Raw genomic sequence first — 24,474 nt, 5'->3', positions numbered from 1 at the left:
GAAGGACTGTGAGTATTTGAGAGATACACAAGAGGAGGCAGCAGGAGTTCAAAAGGAAGGTACTGGGGCAGAAAAAGTTGGGGAATAAAATATGGGGAGAGAATATTGGCAAACTTCTGGAAGAATAAGACAACGTTTTGGAAGGAGATGAACAGTGTGCAGAGGACAAGAAAACAAAGAAAAGCATATTGGGAAGTGGTAACAGATAAAGAAGAGGTATTCTGAAGAACAATCGAATATTTAAGATACTAGAGTCATGGATATGGGATGTGTCTAAATGTGGTGAGTGAAGGACAATAGGGAGTGAATGTTCAGTATTTTCAGAGTAGAAGTTGCATCCTGGGTCTCAAGGATCTTGTGATATGATAAAGCACTATTCATACTGATGCAAAGATGAATGGCATCTACAAAGAAGCAGATGAGAAACTGTAACTTGTACATGCAACAGGCCCTACCAACATGTCAAACTTCCACTCAAGACACTTCATCTCCCCAACTGCATTCCAAGCACAGACATTCTCAGGGAATGGTTATACACAAAATCACAAACATCTGGAAACTTACAACATAGCAACCATCCTGAAACCCAGTAAATGATTAAACTTCCATTCATCTCACTGATATCTAAACTCAAGTATATCAGAAAATATCCCACTTTCACCCAACACAACACAGCTTTAGACTAAATCACTCCATTACCACACTGCTCTTGGATATCACACAACACATCCTGAATGCCTTCAACTGATCACATCCCCTCTCTCCATGATAGTGGCAATGGATATCAATTAAGCATTTAATGTTGTTCCCAACATTTTCACACCAATGATATTTGACACCACCTCCCATCAAAATGACAAAAAATGGATAGCCAACTTCATAGCTGGCCGCTAAGCCTGAGTAATTCACAAAGGTTTCTGCCTCCTAGATCCTCACCCTCTACAAAGGAATATACCAGGGAGTAGGTCTTTCTTGGTTGGTTTTCCAACAAGATCAGCATGCTTAGTCTCAAGTCTCTTTAATTTTGAAGGTTTCAAATTTTCATTTGCAAGAACTTCACTGCAAATCACACTCTCTGGTCTTGGTTCTCCTTTTTCCTGTTTACAACTGATAAAGCCATACTTCAAAAATTCATCACTGCACTGCCTTATACATGACTTAACTCTCTTTAGGCAGGTGGCTCAGAAGAGGAGGGTGATGAGGATAAGGCCTGTCCCATGCTCGACACACATCTCTCTGCCTGTGCATCTTTATCAGGTGCACACATACTTGATGACTGAGCCACGACTTTACTTCTTAAAACAAAATGATCCATTCTATCAAAGCGTTGGGCATAACGTATGACTAAAGAAGGGACAATGTTCACACTCCCGCAGTGCAAACGTAACTGAGGATAAGTATGTTTCTGTGGTGAATGAAGATTATTTCTGAATGTGTAAAAGTCCTGTCTGTCTCTCCCATTTGATGATGATGATGATGATGATGATTATTTTCATTATCATTTATTATTATTTTCTATTCACACATATTTGCCATTTCCCACATCAGCAAGGTAGTGTTAAGAGCAGAGGACTGAGCCTTAGAGGGAATATCCTCATTTGGCCTCCTTCTCTGTTCCTTTTCTTTTTTTAAAAGTAAAAAACAGGAAAGGAGAATTTCCAGCTCCCTGCTCCCTCTCCTTTTAGTCACCTTCTACGACACGCAGGGAATACGTGGAAAGTATTCTTTCTCCCCTATCCCTAGGGAAATCCTCCCTTCCTGTTTTTTACTTTTCCAAAAGAAGGGACAGAGGAGGCCAAGTGAGGATTTTCTCTCATAGGCTCAGTCCTCTGTTCTTAATGCTACCTTGCTAATGCGGGAAACGGCAAATATGTATGAAAAATATTACTATTATTATCATTATTATCATTAATGCATTTCACTTTTCATTCATATATCTGTTTATGCCATGGTGGCCCACTGAACAAAAGACTGTTACCCTGTACTGAACTGTGACCTGTACTTTGTAGAACCCTGCCACAGACTGTCAAAAGCAGGAAAAAAGAATAAGGCTACTGTGTATGTATGGAAAACATGATCAGTTTATCCCAGTAACTTGAGTTTAATAATACAGAAAGTTAAACCAGCAATTCTGACATAGAGGGCATACAATGATTCTGGACATCACTAGAACACTCTTAAGTCAAGAATGGAAAAGGTCATCAGCTGATGTTATGACACAGTGTTGATCAGATCTCTGCATAAAAGCAACAAAAGTATATAATGGTACTAACAGATTAATAAAGCAAGAGATGAAGCAGAAATATCATTTGTTGCATTTTTGAGTATAGTATTACTACCACAAACAGTACAACATGCAATCACTGAAAAATACTGAGCTTCAGTAGAGCAAAACTAGTCTTAAATGTGTATGAAAAGATCTACAACAAATACTGTCATACACACAGAACTGACAGTAACAGCACAACTCTATAAGCCAGCCTCCTGGTATCAAGCAACTGAACAGGAGGGAAAATGGGATATTTCTGTTCACTACAAATTTAGGCTCTCTGGGAAGTATTTCAATTTTGTTTCATCTATGATAAAATGGTCTAAGTAACTATTATATACAGGTAAGCTCATCTGAGCATCTATTAAGGACTGATATAACTATAAAAAGAAAAAACCTCTACTTTCTTCACAGTGTAACTCGTGCATGCAGCTAAAGCAAATGATTTGTTTCCATAGCTTTAAATTCACTAAAATTTCTAGCATACAAGAGATATGCAGGTCACTAAGAAAAATGTTTTTTGGACAGTCTATGGTCCTAAATGTCTTTCAATAAAGGCAACTGTTCGTCTACCTGATGATACAAACAAAGTACACCAATGCACGAAATACTACATCATCTCTATTTGGTGCCACAGTCGCCCCCTTGAGTATGAATGGAAGTGAGCAATACCTTCATATTTCTTTCATTGAAAAATATAAAAGATATAATGACATCAAAGAAATACAAAAAACTAAAAGAAATTGAATACTTTACATTAGAGACAAGTGGAAACGCAAATACATATTTAACAGGGTTTACTTAAGTTTGTGTCTTACCAGCAGTGTAGGTGTGACAAATGTCAGACATGGGTTCTCCATACCACCATAGGGGAAGCTTGGTGGAAGAATCAGCAGATCATACTGTCCCCAGACATAGTCCCCACACAGTGACTCAGCAGTCTTCAGCATTGTCTCTGTCTGTGATAATTAATATGATAAATGAGATTTGCTATACAACTTTTTAAATAGAATGAGACATGTCTTAAATTTTCTTAAATGCTTGTAACATCAGTAAGAAGTCTTATATGTTCAAATGCATTCTTAAATCAAAAGCACTCTTTCTCAAATGAATACATGTTACCATCATCATCAATACGTATGATTTAGGGACGTCAAAGAGAGAGTTTTATGAATAACTAAGAGATAAATTACCTCTGAAAATTCAAATGCTGCCTTCTCAACAAGTTCCTTCTCAGACCACACTAGTGAACGTGGTCCAACTTGCCTACTCTCCAGTGCCCCCACAGCTATTGCTATCAAGTACGAAGGTATTGGTACAGGCTGCCGGAACCTGCAACAGAATAACTTAATAATCATTTACATTTACTTACAGGTTAAACCAATGAAGGGAGATATTTTCAGTTACTCTCTATAGTTTTACAATTCTACAAAATTTTTGAAATTAAAGCTTAAAGATATCAAAGTCCACCTGCATGAGGTTACACTGCAGGTGAAAAGTCACCTCATGTGTCTGTATCACCTTTAGTTGATAAAACAATATGCAATCTCACTGAAAACTTCTCACTTTCAAGTAGTCCACTCTATCGTAGTGCTGCCTTGCTGAAGCCCCTGGATGGCATCCTTGGGTTATTGTCCTAGGATCCCTTCCACATAAGGGTCTTGGGGTTGCAAAACAATAATATCTCAAATACATTCCCTTACTTTACAGCACTATGACTCGTGCAGATCCTCCTACAAACATGCCAACCTTTGCACACCTCTTTTTCATTATAATTCTGACCTTGTCCTCTAACATCACCTCAGAATGCAATGTACATATGCTTTTAGTTAACTAAATCCTTTAATCAATCCATCTACAAACACCACCCCATTTCAATATCCTTTCACTTCAGTAATCAACCACTTGTCTCACACTATACATTCCTTTAATTAATGTAAAAAATAAATACAGCAATAAGAAACATCTGAAATACACTATTTTCACAAACCTGAAAGTTGTAGAGCTTCCCTTCTTTTGCTCACCATCTCTCAGAGCACTCATAAGCACCACTAGGCCAGGAGAGGCATTCACCTCTGCAGTGTAAGTTATCTTCACAGCTGGAGTATCCTGCAGATTAAACACAGTGAATATATGAATAATGGATGACAAAGTAAAAATTACCAAAAATATGCTCTCCATTAACTGGACTCCATTTGAAGGTGAAAACCTTACTAAAGTGATTCAAAACAGTTACTCAACTCATGATCAAACAACTGTGATAAGTGGAGACTGGGTGTGGGGTTGCTTATATAGCTATAATCTGTCTCTTACTGGCAGTGTAGGATCAGAGGTGTAGAGATAAGAATGGGTGTAAGACAGAGAATGTTGTTAAAGAATGAAAAAGCTGGTGTGCAGGTGGAGTGATGAAAGTGCTGTGTGAATGTGTAAAGTGTGCATGGAAACATGGTAAATGGTCGTGTGCCTGTGTACAGATCAAAGGCAGCAGCAATTTAATTTCATAAAGGTAGAGGAGTAAAAATGAATTGTAAGAATGGGAATTAGAATGGGAAGTAAAAATTATTTAAGAATTGAAAAGAGGAGTAAATGATTGTAATAATTATGGAGGAATGAGTCTTTTGAGCAAAATGGGAAGGTGTAGAACAGGATGAGGACTGACTGTGTTAAAATGACCAGTGAACCCCTTACAGATGAAAAGGAAGGTGGGTCGAGGAAAGAAAGAGGATGTGTCCACCAGATTTTTACATTTCAACAGGCACTGGAAAAAGTTTTACAAAAAAGAAGAAAGTGTATTCAGCATTTATGGATTTAGAAAACAGATATACTAAACTGAATGGAAAAGCCAAATGAGAAGTACATGAAGGATTTCTAAATGTTGTTAAAGGCTATTATAACTTAAACAGGGCATGTGTGAGGGTAATTCATAGCAAGAGTAAAAGTTATGATATAGGTCTGATTCTGTTTTGTGGAATCTGCAAAACTCTAAAATCTATTGGTTATTCAGTCCTTTTTAGCATGAAAAGATATCTAAAAGCTTATAATTGTATGTATATATTCTTTTTATATAATTCGCCATTTCCCATGTTAGTGAGGTAGCATTAAGAACAGAGGACCGAGCCTAAGAGGGAAAATCCTCACTTGGCCCCTTCTCTGTTCCTTCTTTTGGAAAAGTAAAAAAACTGGAGGGAGGATTTCCAGCCTCCAATTCCCTCCCCTTTTAGTTGCCTTTAACGACACATAGGGAATACATGGGAAATATTTTTTATATTTATTTACCACACTTTGTCACTGTCTCCCGCGTTAGCGAGGTAGGGCAAGGAAACAGATGAAAGAATGGCCCAACCCACCCACATACACATGTATATACATACACGTCCACACACAGCACATATACATACCTGTACATCTCAACGTATACATATATATACATACACAGACATATACATATATATACACATGTGCATAATTCATACTGTCTGCCCTTATTCATTCCCATCGCCACCCCGCCACACATGAAATGACAAACCCCCTCTCCCTGCATGTGCGTGAGGTAGCGCTAGGAAAAGACAACAAAGGCCACATTCATTCACACTCAGTTAGAGCTCTAGCTGTCATGTATAATGCCCCGAAACCACAGCTCCCTTTCCACATCCAGGCCCCGCAAAACTTTCTATGGTTTACTCTAGACACTTCACAAGCCCGGGTTCAATGCATTTACAATTACATAATGAAAATGCATGGGATAATGTGGTTCACCTAATGCAATTTCACTTGAGATAGCATTTTCCAAGATCATATCTATTATGTTTTGTAGGGAATGCCTGTATGTACAAGAAATGGCTCTCAAAAAGTATGTACATGCAACTAAATTCATAAAGTCCTTTTGAGTGTTAAAAACACCAAGCAAACTCTACAATTATTTGGAACAGTATTACCTGACAAGGAACCAAAGAACGGCAGTGAATTGCCTGACACTGGGAGAACATGTATGGGTGCTGCTTTCCAGCTGTCTGTTCTGGAGCTAGCCACTGTAGTGCAGAGCACTTTGGGGATGTTTCATACTCAATCTGTACCTTGAATCTGCAAAAGATGTCTGCATTAGCACACAGTTCTAAAAAATATTCAAATAGGATATTAATGACAACATAATGAATACCATATGATGCGAATACAACTAAATCAGTATATTCCCTATTCTGGAATATATGGATGAATGCCAGGGACATTAAGTAGAAATAGTAGGTTGGAAGGTTAGGCAGGAATATTAAGTAGAAGTAGTTGGCAGGAACATTATGTAGGGGTCTTTAGAAATAAAGCGCTAGAGTTGCCCTCAGCCAGTGGCCCACTAAGGGTGAAGCATTATAGGCTAAGAAGAGGGTTTCATTAGTTACGGACACTCTAATGCCATGGCGCCCCTTTGAGGGAGCTCCAGAATGAAACAGGCTTCAGAGATATATATGAATAGATATTCTTTCTCCCCTATCCTCAGGGATTATATAAATATATGCCTGGGGATAGGGAAAAAATATTTCCCACATCTTCCCTACGTATCATGGAATGCAACTAAAAGGGGTGGGAACTAGGGGCTGTAAATCCTACCCTCAAGTTTTCACTTTTCCAAAAGAAGGACCAGAGCATGGGGCCAAGTGAGGACTTTCCCTTTAAGGCTCAGTCCTCTGTTCTTGACACTACCTCATTAATGTGGGAAATGGCGAATATGTATGAAAATAAAATATATTTATTCATATATACATATATGTGCATATATGTGTATGTGAGTGGATGCGTCTTTCTTTGTCTGTTTACTGACACTACCTCGCTACAGTGGGAAATGGCGATCAAGTACAAAAAAAAATATATATATATATATTTTTTTATCCTTACTTGTCGTTTTCTATGTTAGAGAAATAGTATCAGGAACAGATGAGTATGGGCCTCGTTCGCTTATATCAATTCTCTAGCTGTCACATGGAATGCACCAAAACAGATGAGTATGGGCCTCATTTGCTTATATCAATTCTCTAGCTGTCACATGAAATGCACCAAAACCATAGCCCTCTATCCACAAACAGACCCCACAGACCTTTCCTTGGTTTCCCCTGGCTGTTTCACATGGCCTGCTTCAATCCACTGATAGCATGTTGCCTCCTGTATACCACATCAATTCACTCTATCCCACTCATGTTTTTTCTCCTTCTGCATGTTTAGGTCCCAAGCACAAAATTTTTTTTACCCCATTCTCCCATTTCAAATTTGGCCTTCTCCTTGTCCCCTCCCCTTCTGACACATATGCACTCTTTGTCAATCTCTCCTCACTACTTTTCTTCATATGTTCAAACCAAATTAGCACACCCTGTTCAGCTCTCTCAACCACAATTTTTATTACCATGCCTCTCTCTTACTCTTTTATTACTTACTTGATCAAACACCTTCACACCACATACTATCTTCAAACATTTAATTTCCAACACATTCACTCACCTCTGCAAATTCTCATCAAAAGCCTATGCCTCACATCCAAAAAGACCACTGGGACTCTCTACCTTCAAACATAACCACTTTTGCCCTCCTAAATAATGACTTCTCTTTTTACCCATTCATCAATGCCCCCCAAACCTCTGCACCCTCATCAACCCTGTAGCTCACTTTCACTTACTTGGTTCTATTTGCTGCCATGTCCACTCCCAGCATCTCAAACACTACACTTCCTCCAAACTTTCTCCATTCAAACTCAAACTACAACTAACCTGTTCATCTACACTTCTTACCCAATAGCCATACTTTTATTCAAATGGTAGATTGCTTAATAGGAATGAACAACTGGAAGTTCAGCAAAGGAGGAGGGAGGAATACAAAATATGTAAGCGGAATGTTAAGAAGCTGATAGAAGAAAGTAAGCAAAGAAAGAGTAGATGAACATTTTGGAAGAAAGTGAAAAGTTTTGGGATCATAAGAAACTATATTGGAAGGAGGTGACAAAGGAAAGAGGTGGATGTAAGAGTGGAAATGATTTGAGAAGCAAGGAAGGGGAACTGCTGAATCAAAAGGAGAAAGTGAAAGGAAGCTGGAAAGAATATTTCGAAGAACTAATCAAGGTGGGAGGAGGGGAGGCAGCAGTTATTACATGCATTGGTATGGAGGAGGGAAGGAAAAGGATACAAGTGCAGGGGCCTATAGCAAAAAGAGAGGTAAGAGGGGCAATAATGAGGCTGGAGTGGATGGGATTATGGCTGAAATGCTGAAGTATGGAGAAGAAAGTGTGACAGAGTGGAAGCGTCTTATATGTGATTAAGATGGAAACAGAAGGTTGTGTCTGAAGATTGGGTGAGGGCTATTACTGTTCCTTTATTCAAAAGAAAAGGTGCTAGGGGTGTATGAAGTAATTACTGGGGAATACATCTGTTGAGTATACCAGGAAAAGTGTATGCAAAAATATTAATTGACAGAGTGATGAAAGTGACTAAATGCAGAAAAAGTGAAGAGCAAGGGGGTTTTAGGAAAGTTAGGGGATGTATGGATCATATTTTTGTAATGAAGTTGACCTCAGAAAAGTATTTAGCAATAGGTAATTAGTTGTATGCAGCTTTTATGGATCTGAAGAAAGTGTATGACAGTCATGTGGAATGCTTTGCAGGATGTATTAAGAATGTATGGTATAAAGGGACAAGTGCTGGATGGTCCTCCCCACCCTGACCTCTGCAGCCAAAACATAGACCCATATGGAATGAGGCAAAGAGGTCAAGAATCCATGTTGTGGAGGTGAGCTATTTGAGAAGAGCATGCAGTGTGACTAAATGGAATGAAGAAAGAAATGAAAGGGTGTATGAAAGATGAGGTATGGCAAAGAATGCAAAGGGAGTAAATTGTGGAGTGGGAGAATGGTTGAAATGCAATACTTTGATGTGGTTTGGGTAAGTGGAAAGAATGCAAGACTGGGAGTTTAAAAGTAGAGTGTAAGATAGTACAATTAAAGGGGTTGGCGTGAGTAAAAGACCACCTGTGACATGGGCAAACAGAGTGGAGGAATACTGGAGGAAGAGAAATAGAGGAAGAATGTGCCGAGTGGTGTAGGTGAGGGAGGCATATAAGGACAGGGATAAGTGGCCACCCTTCGATGGAAGCTCCCAGAGGGAATGGGCATCAAAGGCATAGATGAATAGATAGATCATTTACATTTATTCTCAACTTCCTCCTTTCATATACTCTCCAGAAACTCAAACATCAAGTTTTGCAATTTCTTACTTGAATCTGCCACCAGTGCTGTCATCAGCAAACAACAACTGACTCACTTCTCAGGCCCTCTCACTCCCTGTGGGATGGATAAAGCCCCTCTCTCCACAACACTTGCATTTACATCCATCATCCCATCCATAAACAAATTGAACAGCCATGGTGACATCACATACCCCTGCAGATGACCTGGAACCACTCATCCTTCTTTCAGCCTGCTTGCTCACACACCCGAAACTCATGATAAAAAGTTTTCACTGTTTCTATTAGTCTTCCCCCCAGATTATATATTCGAAAGACCTTCCACAAGGCATCTCCATCAATCCTTTCATATGCTTTCTTTAGGTTCATATATGGCACATGCAAATCCTTCCCTTTCATCTTAATCTGAGGATTCTTAATCAGAGGTTTTACTACTGGGTAGTCATCTATAAAATGCAAGAACTATTCACTGTAACACAATATTTGACTTAATCTCAAGCAGTATTCTGATATGTTTTCATCATTCATAGAACAGTGATCAAGTCAATTTACCTTATTAATAATTTCCAAAACAACCTGACTGGTAGCAAGGCCTTTACTCACTGCTTCTTTACTATTGATGACAAGGTTATCTTCATCTGTGATCCAAAATTGGGATGAGCTTCTCCTAGTGTGTATTGTAACACCTGTCCTGTCTCTTCATCCTTCACACTTTTTATTGTCAGGTCACGAGTGTCAAGAATCTAAAAAAGATTAGTAAAATGTTTACAACATTTTCTTTCTATTATGATTACATGTGAACTCAATGATCTGCACTATCAAAACATTTGTATGTGAACTCAATGATTCCAACAGAGGGCAAGGACAAGTGACTGCCTAAAAAAACATATATTTAAATGAAAGCAACAAAAAAGACATACCAAATGTGTGGCATCCTTTTGTTTATGATCTACGGTAAGTGTAGCTGTGCCAGAGACAACCTTGCGAGAGAAGTCCACATCCCATTTCAGATGAAGCGATAATACCATAACCTGGTCTGGTGACATAAGGATGTACACACTCAAAAAATTATTCAAAACTCAGAAATCTGTCTAATAGTTTAATTGGCATTTGCTAAACATAAATTTGAATAAAAAGAAAAATCAGATTTTTTCAAGCATTACTACCCTATGCATGAATTTCCACAAGGTAACTTCATTTTTCACACTGCTCTTAACTCTAAAATACTGATACATATAAAAGAAGGGCATTGTACAGTAGAGGGAAAACTCATGATCCACTTTCACTAAATGATTCATCATTCTCCCCTATCCCCAGGGATAATATATATATTTGCAGAAGATGAAAGCCGGCAAGGCAGCAGGTTTGGATGGTATTGCAGTGGAATTCATTAAAAAAGGGGGTGACTGTATTATTGACTGGTTGGTAAGGTTATTTAATGTATGTATGACTCATGGTGAGGTGCCTGAGGATTGGCGGAATGCATGCATAGTGCCATTGTACAAAGGCAAAGGGGATAAGAGTGAGTGCTCAAATTACAGAGGTATAAGTTTGTTGAGTATTCCTGGTAAATTATATGGGAGGGTATTGATTGAGAGGGTGAAGGCATGTACAGAGCATCAGATTGGGGAAGAGCAGTGTGGTTTCAGAAGTGGTAGAGGATGTGTGGATCAGGTGTTTGCTTTGAAGAATGTATGTGAGAAATACTTAGAAAAGCAAATGGATTTGTATGTAGCATTTATGGATCTGGAGAAGGCATATGATAGACTTGATAGAGATGCTCTGTGGAAAGTATTAAGAATATATGGTGTGGGAGGCAAGTTGTTAGAAGCAGTGAAAAGTTTTTATCGAGGATGTAAGGCATGTGTACATGTAGGAAGAGAGGAAAGTGATTGGTTCTCAGTGAATGTAGGTTTGCGGCAGGGGTGTGTGATGTCTCCATGGTTGTTTAATTTGTTTATGGGTGGGGTTGTTAGGGAGGTGAATGCAAGAGTTTTGGAAAGAGGGGCAAGTATGCAGTCTGTTTTTTTGGATGAGAGAGCTTGGAAAGTGAGTCAGTTGTTGTTCGCTGATGATAGAGCGCTGGTGGCTGATTCATGTGAGAAACTGCAGAAGCTGGTGACTGAGTTTGGTAAAGTGCGTGAAAGAAGAAAGTTGAGAGTAAATGTGAATAAGAGCAAGGTTATTAGGTACAGGAGGGTTGAGGGTCAAGTCAATCGGGAGGTAAGTTTGAATGGAGAAAAACTGGAGGAAGTGAAGTGTTTTAGATATCTGGGAGTGGATTTGGCAGCGGATGGAACTATGGAAGCGGAAGTGAATCACAGGGTGGGGGAGGGGGCGAAAGTTCTGGGAGCCTTGAAGAATGTGTGGAAGTCGAGAACATTATCTCGGAAAGCAAAAATGGGTATGTTTGAAGGAATAGTGGTTCCAACAATGTTATATGGTTGAGAGGCATGGGCTATGGATAGAGTTGTGCGGAGGAGGGTGAATGTGCTGGAAATGAGATGTTTGAGGACAATATGTGGTGTGAGGTGGTTTGATTGAACAAGTAATAATAGGGCAAGAGAGATGTGTGGTAATAAAAAGAGTGTGGTTGAGAGAGCTGAAGAGGGTGTTTTGAAATGGTTTGGTCACATGGAGAGAATGAGTGAGGAAAGATTGAACAGGAGGATATATGTGTCAGAGGTGGAGGGAACGAGAAGAAGTGGGAGACCAAACTGGAGGTGGAAAGATGGAGTGAAAAAGATTTTGAGTGATCGGGGCCTGAACATGCAGGAGGGTGAAAGGCGTGCAAGGAATAGAGTGAATTGGAACGATGTGGTATACCGGGGTCGATGTGCTGTCAATGGATTGAACCAGGGCATGTGAAGCGTCTGGGGTAAACCATGGAAAGTTCTGTGGGGCCTGGATGCGGAAAGGGAGCTGTGGTTTCGGGCGTTATTGCATGACAGCTAGAGACTGAGTGTGAACGAATGAGGCCTTTGTTGTCTTTTCCTAGCGCTACCTCGCACACATGAGGGGGGAGGGGGATGTTATTCCATGTGTGGCAAGGTGGCGATGGGAATGAATAAAGGCAGACAGTGTGAATTGTGTGCATGTGTATATATGTAGGTGTCTGTGTGTGTATATATATGTGTACATTGAGATGTATGGGTATGTATATTTGCGTGTGTATAGGTGTATGTATATACATGTGTATGGGGGTGGGTTGGGCCATTTCCTTTGTCTGTTTCCTTGTGCTACCTCGCAAACGCGGGAGACAGCGACAAAGCAAAAAAAAAAAAAAAAAAAAAAAAAAAAATGTATATATATATATATATATATATATATATATATATATATATATATATATATATTATTATTATTATTATTATTGCGCTACCTCGCAAACGCGGGAGACAGCGACAAAGTATATAAAAAAAAAAAAAAAAAAATATTATTATTATTATTATTATTTAGAAGGAAGTAAGGGGAGTGGGGGAGGAATGGGATGTATTTAGGGAATCAGTGATGGAGTGCGCAAAAGATGTTTGTGGCATGAGAAGCGTGGGAGGTGGGTTGATTAGAAAGGGTAGTGAGTGGTGGGATGAAGAAGTAAGATTATTAGTGAAAGAGAAGAGAGAGGCATTTCGACGATTTTTGCAGGGAAAAAATGCAATGGAGTGGGAGATGTATAAAAGAAAGAGACAGGAGGTCAAGAGAAAGGTGCAAGAGGTGAAAAAGAGGGCAAATGAGAGTTGGGGTGAGAGAGTATCATTTAATTTTAGGGAGAGTAAAAAGATGTTCTGGAAGGAGGTAAATAAAGTGCGTAAGACAAGGGAGCAAATGGGAACTTCAGTGAAGGGCGCTAATGGGGAGGTGATAACAAGTAGTGGTGATGTGAGAAGGAGATGGAGTGAGTATTTTGAAGGTTTGTTGAATGTGTTTGATGATAGAGTGGCAGATATAGGGTGTTTTGGTCGAGGTGGTGAGCAAAGTGAGAGGGTTAGGGAAAATGATTTGGTAAACAGAGAAGAGGTAGTAAAAGCTTTGCGGAAGATGAAAACCGGCAAGGCAGCAGGTTTGGATGGTATTGCAGTGGAATCTATTAAAAAAGGGGTGACTGTATTGTTGACTGGTTGGTAAGGTTATTTAACGTATGTATGACTCATGGTGAGGTGCCTGAGGATTGGCGGAATGCATGCACAGTGCCATTGTACAAAGGCAAAGGGGATAAGAGTGAGTGCTCAAATTACAGAGGTATAAGTTTGTTGAGTATTCCTGGTAAATTATATGGGAGGGTATTGATTGAGAGGGTGAAGGCATGTACAGAGCATCAGATTGGGGAAGAGCAGTGTGGTTTCAGAAGTGGTAGAGGATGTGTGGATCAGGTGTTATGCTTTGAAGAATGTATGTGAGAAATACTTAGAAAAGCAAATGGATTTGTATGTAGCATTTATGGATCTGGAGAAGGCATATGATAGAGTTGATAGAGATGCTCTGTGGAAGGTATCAAGAATATATGGTGTGGGAGGCAAGTTGTTAGAAGCAGTGAAAAGTTTTTATCGAGGATGTAAGGCATGTGTAAGTGTAGGAAGAGAGGAAAGTGATTGGTTCTCAGTGAATGTAGGTTTGCGGCAGGGGTGTGTGATGTCTCCATGGTTGTTTAATTTGCTTATGGATGGGGTTGTTAGGGAGGTGAATGCAAGAGTTTTGGAAAGAGGGGCAAGTATGAAGTCTGTTGTGGATGAGAGAGCTTGGGAAGTGAGTCAGTTGTTGTTCGCTGATGATACAGCGCTGGTGGCTGATTCATGTGAGAAACTGCAGAAGCTGGTGACTGAGTTTGGTAAAGTGTGTGAAAGAAGACAGTTAAGAGTAAACGTGAATAAGAGCAAGGTCATTAGGTACAGTAGGGTTGAGTCAATTGGGAGGTAAGTTTGAATGGAGAAAAACTGGAGGAAGTAAAGTGTTTTAGATATCTGGGAGTGGATCTGGCAGCGGATGAAACCATGGAAGCGGAAGTGAATCATAGGGTGGGGGAGGGGGCGAAAATCCTGGGAGCCTTGAAGAATGTGTGGAAGTCGAGAACATTATCTCGGAAAGCAAAAATGGGTATGTTTGAAGGAATAGTGGTTCCAACAATGTTGTATGGTTGCGAGGCGTGGGCAATGGATAGAGTTGTGCGCAGGAGGGTGGATGTGCTGGAAATGAGATGTTTGAGGACAATGTGTGGTGTGAGGTGGTTTGATCGAGTAAGTAATGTAAAGGTAAGAGAGATGTGTGGAAATAAAAAGATCATGGTTGAGAGAGCAGAAGAGGGTGTTTTGAAATGGTTTGGGCACATGGAGAGAATGAGTGACGAAAGATTGACCAAAAGGATATATGTGTCGGAGGTGGAGGGAACAAGGAGAAGTGGGAGACCAAATTGGAGGTGGAAAGATGGAGCGAAAAAGATTTTGAGTGATCGGGGCCTGAACATGCAGGAGGGTGAAAGGAGGGCAAGGAATAGAGTGAATTGGATCGATGTGGTATACCAGGGTTGACGTGCTGTCAGTGGATTGAATCAGGGCATGTGAAGCGTCTGGGGTAAACCATGGAAAGCTGTGTAGGTATGTATATTTGTGTGTGTGGACGTATGTATATACATGTGTATGGGGGTGGGTTGGGCCATTTCTTTCGTCTGTTTCCTTGCGCTACCTCGCAAACGTGGGAGACAGCGACAAAGGAAAAAAAAAATATATATATATATATATATATATATATATATATATATATATATTTTTTCATACTATTTGCCATTTCCCGCGTTAGCGAGGTAGCGTTAAGAACAAAGAACTGGGCCTTAGAGGGAATATCCTCACCTGACCCCCTTCTCTGTTCCCTCTTTTGGAAAATTAAAAAAAAAAACAAGAAAGGGGAGGATTTCCAGCCACCCGCTCCCTCCCCTTTTAGTCGCCTTCTACGACACGCAGGGAATACGTGGGAAGTATTCTTTCTCCCCTATCCCCAGGGATAATATATATATATATATATATATATATATATATATATATATATATATATATATATATATATATATATATATATATATATATCCCTGGGGATAGGGGATTAAGAATACTTCCCACGTATTCCCTGCGTGTCGTAGAAGGCGACTAAAAGGGGAGGGAGCGGGGGGCTGGAAATCCTCCCCTCTCGTTTTTTTTTTTTTTTTTTAATTTTCCAAAAGGAGGAACAGAGAAGGGGGCCAGGTGAGGATATCCCACAAAGGCCCAGTCCTCTGTTCTTAACGCTACCTCGCTAACGCGGGAAATGGCTAATAGTTTAAAAGAAAGAAATATATATATATATATATATATATATATATATATATATATATATATATATATATATATATATATATATATTTTTTTTTTTCATACTATTCGCTATTTCCCGCGATAGCGAGGTAGCGTTAAGAACAGAGGACTGGGCCTTTGAGGGAATAGCCTCACCTGGCCCTCTTCTCTGTTCCTTCTTTTGGAAAAAAAAAAAAAAAAAAATAAAAAATAAAAAATAAAAAAAGATAAAAAAGCGGAAGTGGATCATAGGGTGGGGAGGGGGCGAAAATTTTGGGAGCCTTGAAAAATGTGTGGAAGTCGAGAACATTATCTCGGAAAGCAAAAATGGGTATGTTTGAAGGAATAGTGGTTCCAACAATGTTGTATGGTTGCGAGGCGTGGGCTATGGATAGAGTTGTGCGCAGGAGGATGGATGTGCTGGAAATGAGATGTTTGAGGACAATGTGTGGTGTGAGGTGGTTTGATCGAGTAAGTAACGTAAGGGTAAGAGAGATGTGTGGAAATAAAAAGAGCGTGGTTGAGAGAGCAGAAGAGGGTGTTTTGAAATGGTTTGGGCACATGGAGAGAATGAGTGAGGAAAGATTGACCAAGAGGATATATGTGTCGGAGGTGGAGGGAACGAGGAGAAGAGGGAGACCAAATTGGAGGTGGAAAGATGGAGTGAAAAAGATTTTGTGTGATCGGGGCCTGAACATGCAGGAGGGTGTAAGGAGGGCAAGGAATAGAGTGAATTGGAGCGATGTGGTATACAGGGGTTGACGTGCTGTCAGTGGAGTGAATCAAGGCATGTGAAGCGTCTGGGGTGGACCATGGAAAGCTGTGTAGGTATGTATATTTGCGTGTGTGGACATGTGTATGTACATGTGTATGGGGGGGGGGGTTGGGCCATTTCTTTCGTCTGTTTCCTTGCGCTACCTCGCAAACGCGGGAGACAGCGACAAAGTATAAAAAAAAAAAAAAAAAAAAAAAAAAATATATATATATATATATATATATATATATATATATATATATATATATGACTTGTGGTGTAAAAGTCTGAATCAACAATAAAACTTTAGTTTTTGACTGCAGTTGCCTACAACCAACCTAAATGACTAGGCTGCAGTTAAAGCAACCCCCATCAAGAGCCTGTTTTAAAAAATTGTATTATGAGTGAATCACATAAATCAAGTTAAAAACACTAGGAATATCCCAAATTAGAAGCTCTACTAGGTAAATATTTCTTCAAATCAAACTCCTCTAACACTAATCTAAATAGTCCTTATTCCCCAAATTTGTGTGCTCATCTTTTAACAGGATATGTTTTATTGGTTTTATCTTATAAATTCATCATGGTTTGAAGCTCGGCCTATCGCTGTGAGATGTAACAATGCAACATAGTTCCCTTACTTGAAAACAGATATTGAAAGAAATGAGCCAGGAGCTACAGAGATGATTCCTGGACTGAGGATCAAACCCTATAAGCCTGCTACATAAGACTTATTTAGCTAAAAGATGTAAGTTGTATAAACTGAAAACCTTTGTCTTTAAATGACCATACCCCACAAGCATGAGAGATTTTATATAATATCTCTAAGAAAATCAGGGTCAGGACCTTCCAAGTTTCAGTATCTCTAGTGATGAAGCACTGGCCTTCAACATACTTAGTTATTGACTCAATCATGGTAGTGGAACAGCTTGCTCATTTATAGTTCACTTTTGGCTAATAAGAGACCATCATAGAGAAGATGTTATGGATAAACGCAATCCCAGTCGCACAGCAGCTGTGCAAATTCAATCCTTGTGGGCAGCATCCCCTCAGGCACTCATATTTGATATGGAAAAATGCTTACGGGACACCACCAAACACAATTTCTAATGGCGATTCTGAGGCACACTGGATCTACCCCGCCAGAAGGAAGATCAATGTCTAAATTAGCGGCCCTACCAGAAGTCCAGAGGAGAATGGGCCTAAAGGACAGTGCGAAAAAAAAAACCCAGGCAAAAATTCAACTTACTCCAACCTAGAGGTTCATGCACAATCTCACCCATACGTTGATACATCAAACTCATCATACTGCCACTAACGTTAAGGTGTAAATAGTGGTCAACCTTATGTACCCTTCAAAATCACTTTACATCCACGTCAACTTCACCAACCGCGTCACAATGAAGTGCCCCCGGCACCTCAGACGACATTCCTCCTGACAGTGTGACAGGGTTCCCATTCTTTTACTGACATAAAATTCTAGGCTTTTTCCAGGATATTTCCAGGATCTGTAAATGTTTTCCAGGATATTTTCTACAGGGTTTTCAGCCCACTTAATCTTAAATGGACTTCAATGGACAAACCATCTGGATAACACTGATCATTGGTTTGTGTTTGTTCTATTGAACACATTTTATAACTTAGTTACCATGTTAGTTCTAATACACCGGTTAGGTTAGGGCGAGCACTGTCCTAGATTGCACAGTCCTCGGGGCTACCGGTACCAGTTCGTCCCCTGATGAACATTTCGCCGGTAGTGAAAGCTTTACGTAAACGCCAAACAAAACCCTGTAACTTAAAAGACATTAAATCTATAGTTAATCTATAGTTAAAGAAACACTTCTCACCTGGTCTTGAATAAGAATTTGGGTCCGCAGGGCTAAGTCGAGACATTTTAAAAGTTATTGACCCGGAGATACGGTGAAGACAGTGCCACCACTTCCACCCGGATGGTACGTCAACCTCTGATGTTGGCAGGAGTACACAAACATTACTGGTCGCTTATACACATATCCCATCCCACTCCAGTCATCCATTTTCTATGATTAATCTGGTTGGCAGACTCTTTTAAATAGATGGCTCCTCTATTTTATAAGGGCCACTTGTATCAAGAAGGATACCTTTCTTTTATGGGGTGCCTATTATTATGGATAACATTTTCTTTTATTATTAACATCTCTATGAAACGGGAAATACCTCTCTTTTTTGAGTGGAAAGCAGTGGATAACAAATTTTGTTCCAGTATCTCGATGGTGTGTGAGTCAATACGTAAAGTATACTAATTATTAGCCCTGTGTATATCATGACAACTGATAGCGGTAATTCAGTTAGTTGTCTAATGCTGTAAGTGTATCATTTGCCTCCAATGCTACGTGAAATTGTAATAAATACAAAATGCTTTCCGTGTCATTCAACTACCAAAACAAACCATACATTGTTTACATGCCAACTCTCCATTTTCTTCTCGGTCTCAACCTATTTATCGCCCATTTCCTTTCGAATGACACGTAGAGCCTTTTAGTCAGTCTTTCATTACTTATCCTCTCTATATGACTAACTATTTCAGCATAATTTCTTCTGCGTTCTCAATAGAGTGAGAGCGCTTACTAACCATACCTCTCTTTTGGTGTCGTTCCTCACTTCATTAACTCACATCACACCATGTATTGTCCTCAGGGTATGTGATGTCCCCATGGTTGTTTAATTTGCTCATGGGTGGTGTGGTGAGGGAGGGATAGGATGCACGAGTTTTGGAGAGATGGGCGAGTATGCAATCAGTTAGGGATGAGAGGGCCTGGGAAGTGAGTCAGTTATTGTTCGTCGATGATACAGCATTGGTGGCTGATTCGAATGAGAAACTGCAGAAGTTGGTGAGTGAGTTTGGAAGTGTGTGAATGGAGAAAGTTGAGGGAATATGTGAATAAGAGCAAGGTTTTTAGGTTCAGCAGGGCTGAGTGACAAGTTAGTTGGGGTGTAAGTTTGAATGGAGAAAAACTGGAGGAAGTGTTGTTCTAGATAACTGGGAGAGGAACCATGAAAGCGGAAGTGTCATTAGATGAGGGAAGAGGGAGAAGGTTCTGGGAGCGATGGATAATGTATGGAAAGAGAGAACGTTATCTCGGAGAGCGAAAATGGGTATGTCTGAAGGAATAGTGGTTCCAACAATGTTATGTGGTTGCGAGGCGTGGACTACAGATAGGGTTGTGCGGAGGAGGGTGCATGTGTTGGAAATAAAATGTTAGAGAACAATATGTGGTGTGAGGTGCTTTGACCCAGTAAGTAACGAAGGGGTAAGAGAGATGTGTGGTAATAAAAAGAGTGTGGTTGAGAGAGCAGAAGAGGGTGTGGTAATAAAAAGGGTGTGGTTGAGAGAGCAGAAGAGGGAGTGTTGAAATGGTTTGGACATATGGAGAAAATGAGTGAGGAGAGATTGATAAGGAAGATATCCTGGCAGTGATCTTATCCCAGGTAACTTATGAACAAAGCTAGGAAGACAATTCCTGCATCTAGTAACAAAAATGTGACAAAATGAGGAGAGGTCAAAATGTTTATAGAGTTGTCCTATCTTCCTAACTTAGCTAAACTAAGACAGGCTCTGAAAAACAGTGCTCGTAATGTTGCCTTCCAGTACAACAACACCATCAATGGGACCTTATTAAAAGGAGGCCAAATCATTCAACAACTGGGGATGGGGTGGGGGTGGGGTTTCAGAGACCACGGACCCTCGGACCAACCACTGGTGAGGGAGGCCGTCGTGGGCTGCTGGCGTTGGTGAGGACCACACCGACCACACAGTCTTCTATTAGGCAAATCTGTGACACACATAGAAAACGGTAAGTTACCTTAAATTATAGCATGAGAGAAATGAGCTTAGGATATGCATGTCTTGTAGGGTTAATTGCTTCTGTTCCTGGCGCTACCTCACTACTGCGGGAAGTGACGAAGAATATGTGGAAGGAGAGAACGTTATCTCGGAGAGCAAAATTGGGTATGTTTGAAGGAATAGTAGTTCCAAGTTGTATGGTTGCGAGGCATTGGCTAGAGACAGGGTTGTAAGGAAGAGGGTGGATGTGTTGGAAATGGAATGTTTGAGGACAATATGTGGTGTGAGGTGGTTTGATCGAGTAAGTAATGAAAAGGTAAGAGAGATGTGTGGAAATAAAGAGTGTGGTTGAGAGAGCAGAAGGTGTATGAACCTGTTTCCTGGCGCTACCTCACTGACGCGGGAAACGGCGATCAAGTATTCTCTCTCTCTCTCTCTCTCTCTCTCTCTCTCTCTCTCTCTCTCTCTCTCTCTCTCTCTCTCTATATATATATATATATATATATATATATATATATACATATATATATATATATATATATATATATATATATATATATATATATATTATTTGCTTTGTCGCTGTCTCCCGCGTTAGCGAGGTAGCGCAAGGAAACAGACGAACGAATGGCCCAACCTACCCACATACACATGTATATACATACACGTCCACACACGCAAATATACATACCTATACATTTCAATGTACACATATATATACACACAGACATATACATATATACACATGTACATAATTCATACTGTCTGCCTTTATTTATTCCCATCGCCACCTCGCCACACATGGAATAACAACCCCCTCCCCCCTCATGTGTGCGAGATAGCGCTAGGAAAAGACAACAAAGGCCACATTCGTTCACATTCAGTCTCTAGCTGTCATGTAATAATGCACCGAAACCACAGCTCCCTTTCCACATCCAGGCCCCACACAACTTTCCATGGTTTACCCCAGACGCTTCACATGCCCTGGTTCAATCCATTGACAGCACGTCGACCCCGGTATACCACATCGTTCCAATTCACTCTATTCCTTGCACGCCTTTCACCCTCCTGCATGTTCAGGCCCCGATCACTCAAAATCTTTTTCACTCCATCTTTCCACCTCCAATTTGGTCTCCCACTTCTCGTTCCCTCCACCTCTGACATATATATCCTCTTGGTCAATCTTTCCTCTCTCATTCTCTCCATGTGACCAAACCATTTCAAAACACCCTCTTCAGCTCTCTCAGCCACACTCTTTTTATTTCTACACATCTCTCTTACCCTTATATTACTTACTCGATCAAACCACCTCACACCACATATTGTCCTCAAACACCTCATTTCCAGCACATCCACCCTCCTGCGCACAACTCTATCCATAGCCCACGCCTCGCAACCATACAACATCGTTGGAACCACTATTCCTTCAAACATACTCATTTTTGCTTTCCGAGATAATGTTCTCGACTTCCAAACATTCTTCAAGGCTCCCAGAATTTTCGCCCCCTCCCCCATCCTATGATTCACTTCCGCTTCCATGGTTCCATCCGCTGCCAGATATATATATATATAACTACAAATATAGTACAATGACATACTTTCACAGACATACAAAGTCTACAACAGCAGGATTCGAACCACCGCTATCAGTGAGGAAGTGAGTATATAATATAAACTCAGCTCATAAAAGACAATTACACAAAAGAGAAAGGTGCAAGAGGTGAAAAAAAGGGCAAATGAGAGTTGGGGTGAGAGAGTATCATTAAATTTTAGGGAGAATAAAAAGATGTTCTGGAAGGAGGTAAATAAAGTGCGTAGACAAGGGAGCAAATGGGAACTTCAGTGAAGGGCGCAAATGGGGAGGTGATAACAAGTAGTGGTGATGTGAGAAGGAGATGGAGTGAGTATTTTGAAGGTTTGTTGAATGTGTTTGATGATAGAGTGGCAGATATAGGGTGTTTTGGTCGAGGTGGTGTGCAAAGTGAGAGGGTTAGGGAAAATGATTTGGTAAACAGAGAAGAGGTAGTAAAAGCTTTGCGGAAGATGAAAGCCGGCAAGGCAGCAGGTTTGGATGGTATTGCAGTGGCATTTATTAAAAAAGGTGGTGACTGTATTGTTGACTGGTTGGTAAGGTTATTTAATGTATGTATGACTCATGGTGAGGTGCCTGAGGATTGGCGGAATGCGTGCATAGTGCCATTGTACAAAGGCAAAGGGGATAAGAGTGAGTGCTCAAATTACAGAGGTATAAGTTTGTTGAGTATTCCTGGTAAATTATATGGGAGGGTATTGATTGAGAGGGTGAAGGCATGTACAGAGCATCAGATTGGGGAAGAGCAGTGTGGTTTCAGAAGTGGTAGAGGATGTGTGGATCAGGTGTTTGCTTTGAAGAATGTATGTGAGAAATACTTAGAAAAGCAAATGGATTTGTATGTAGCATTTATGGATCTGGAGAAGGCATATGATAGAGTTGATAGAGATGCTCTGTGGAAGGTATTAAGAATATATGGTGTGGGAGGCAAGTTGTTAGAAGCAGTGAAAAGTTTTTATCGAGGATGTAAGGCATGTGTACGTGTAGGAAGAGAGGAAAGTGATTGGTTCTCAGTGAATGTAGGTTTGCGGCAGGGGTGTGTGATGTCTCCATGGTTGTTTAATTTGTTTATGGATGGGGTTGTTAGGGAGGTGAATGCAAGAGTTTTGGAAAGAGGGGCAAGTATGAAGTCTGCTGGGGATGAGAGAGCTTGGGAAGTGAGTCAGTTGTTGTTCGCTGATGATACAACGCTGGTGGCTGATTCATGTGAGAAACTGCAGAAGCTGGTGACTGAGTTTGGTAAAGTGTGTGAAAGAAGAAAGTTAAGAGTAAATGTGAATAAGAGCAAGGTTATTAGGTACAGTAGGGTTGAGGGTCAAGTCAATTGGGAGGTGAGTTTGAATGGAGAAAAACTGGAGGAAGTGAAGTGTTTTAGATATCTGGGAGTGGATCTGGCAGCGGATGGAACCATGGAAGCGGAAGTGGATCATAGGGTGGGGGAGGGGGCGAAAATTCTGGGAGCCTTGAAGAATGTGTGGAAGTCGAGAACATTATCTCGGAAAGCAAAAATGGGTATGTTTGAAGGAATAGTAGTTCCAACAATGTTGTATGGTTGCGAGGCGTGGACTATGGATAGAGTTGTGCGCAGGAGGATGGATGTGCTGGAAATGAGATGTTTGAGGACAATGTGTGGTGTGAGGTGGTTTGATCGAGTAAGTAACGTAAGGGTAAGAGAGATGTGTGGAAATAAAAAGAGCGTGGTTGAGAGAGCAGAAGAGGGTGTTTTGAAATGGTTTGGGCACATGGAGAGAATGAGTGAGGAAAGATTGACCAAGAGGATATATGTGTCGGAGGTGGAGGGAACGAGGAGAGAAGAGGGAGACCAAATTGGAGGTGGAAAGATGGAGTGAAAAATATTTTGTGTGATCGGGGCCTGAACATGCAGGAGGGTGAAAGGAGGGCAAGGAATAGAGTGAATTGGAGCGATGTGGTATACCGGGGTTGACGTGCTGTCAGTGGATTGAATCAAGGCATGTGAAGCGTCTGGGGTAAACCATGGAAAGCTGTGTAGGTATGTATATTTGCGTGTGTGGACGTATGTATATACATGTGTATGGGGGGGGGGGTTGGGCAATTTCTTTCGTTTGTTTCCTTGCGCTACCTCGCAAACGCGGGAGACAGCGACAAAGTATAATAATAATAATAATAATATATATATATATATATATATATATATATATATATATATATATATATATATATATATATATATATATATATATATATATATATATATATATATATCAAAGTAAGTGAAATGTAAATGTTAGTGGGTACTTGAGGAGCAACCTTTCATTACAACCACCTGTCACAACCGTTACACACTATGGACGTGTAACAGCGGTTAAGCAACTCGAACTTGTGGTTACAGTTGGGTCTATTAGCACCACGGATGGGCTGGGCTAACCTTGGGTGGTGGCGGCGGCTGGGGAGAGGTGAGTGGTGTACGTACATATATATATGTACATACATATATACAGGGAACTGCTGCTGGTGGGCGTCAGTTGC

The 24,474-nt window shown here is 40.4% G+C and overlaps 1 protein-coding gene across 3 annotated transcripts in view; it reads right to left on the bottom strand.

Annotated features, from left to right (window-relative positions):
• Positions 1-18,555, bottom strand: part of LOC139758469 (leukotriene A-4 hydrolase) — a 37,555-nt gene extending 19,000 nt beyond the window's left edge. For all 3 annotated transcript variants that reach the window (XM_071679913.1, XM_071679914.1, XM_071679915.1), the window contains exons 1-7: positions 18,400-18,555; positions 10,402-10,517; positions 10,085-10,224; positions 6,205-6,349; positions 4,260-4,378; positions 3,463-3,601; positions 3,088-3,228 (exon numbers count right to left, since the gene is read on the bottom strand). In XM_071679913.1, the coding sequence (XP_071536014.1) occupies positions 3,088-3,228; positions 3,463-3,601; positions 4,260-4,378; positions 6,205-6,349; positions 10,085-10,224; positions 10,402-10,517; positions 18,400-18,445 (846 nt within the window). In that variant the 5' untranslated portion in view covers positions 18,446-18,555. The remainder of the gene's footprint in view (positions 1-3,087; positions 3,229-3,462; positions 3,602-4,259; positions 4,379-6,204; positions 6,350-10,084; positions 10,225-10,401; positions 10,518-18,399) is intronic.
• Positions 18,556-24,474: the final 5,919 nt, after the last annotated feature.

The sequence above is a fragment of the Panulirus ornatus genome, chromosome 30 (assembly GCF_036320965.1).
Source record: "Panulirus ornatus isolate Po-2019 chromosome 30, ASM3632096v1, whole genome shotgun sequence".
Classification (NCBI taxonomy): Eukaryota; Metazoa; Arthropoda; class Malacostraca; order Decapoda; family Palinuridae; genus Panulirus; species Panulirus ornatus.
The sequence above is the reverse complement of the archived record's forward strand: the minus strand, read 5'-3'. Positions and strand labels throughout refer to the sequence as shown.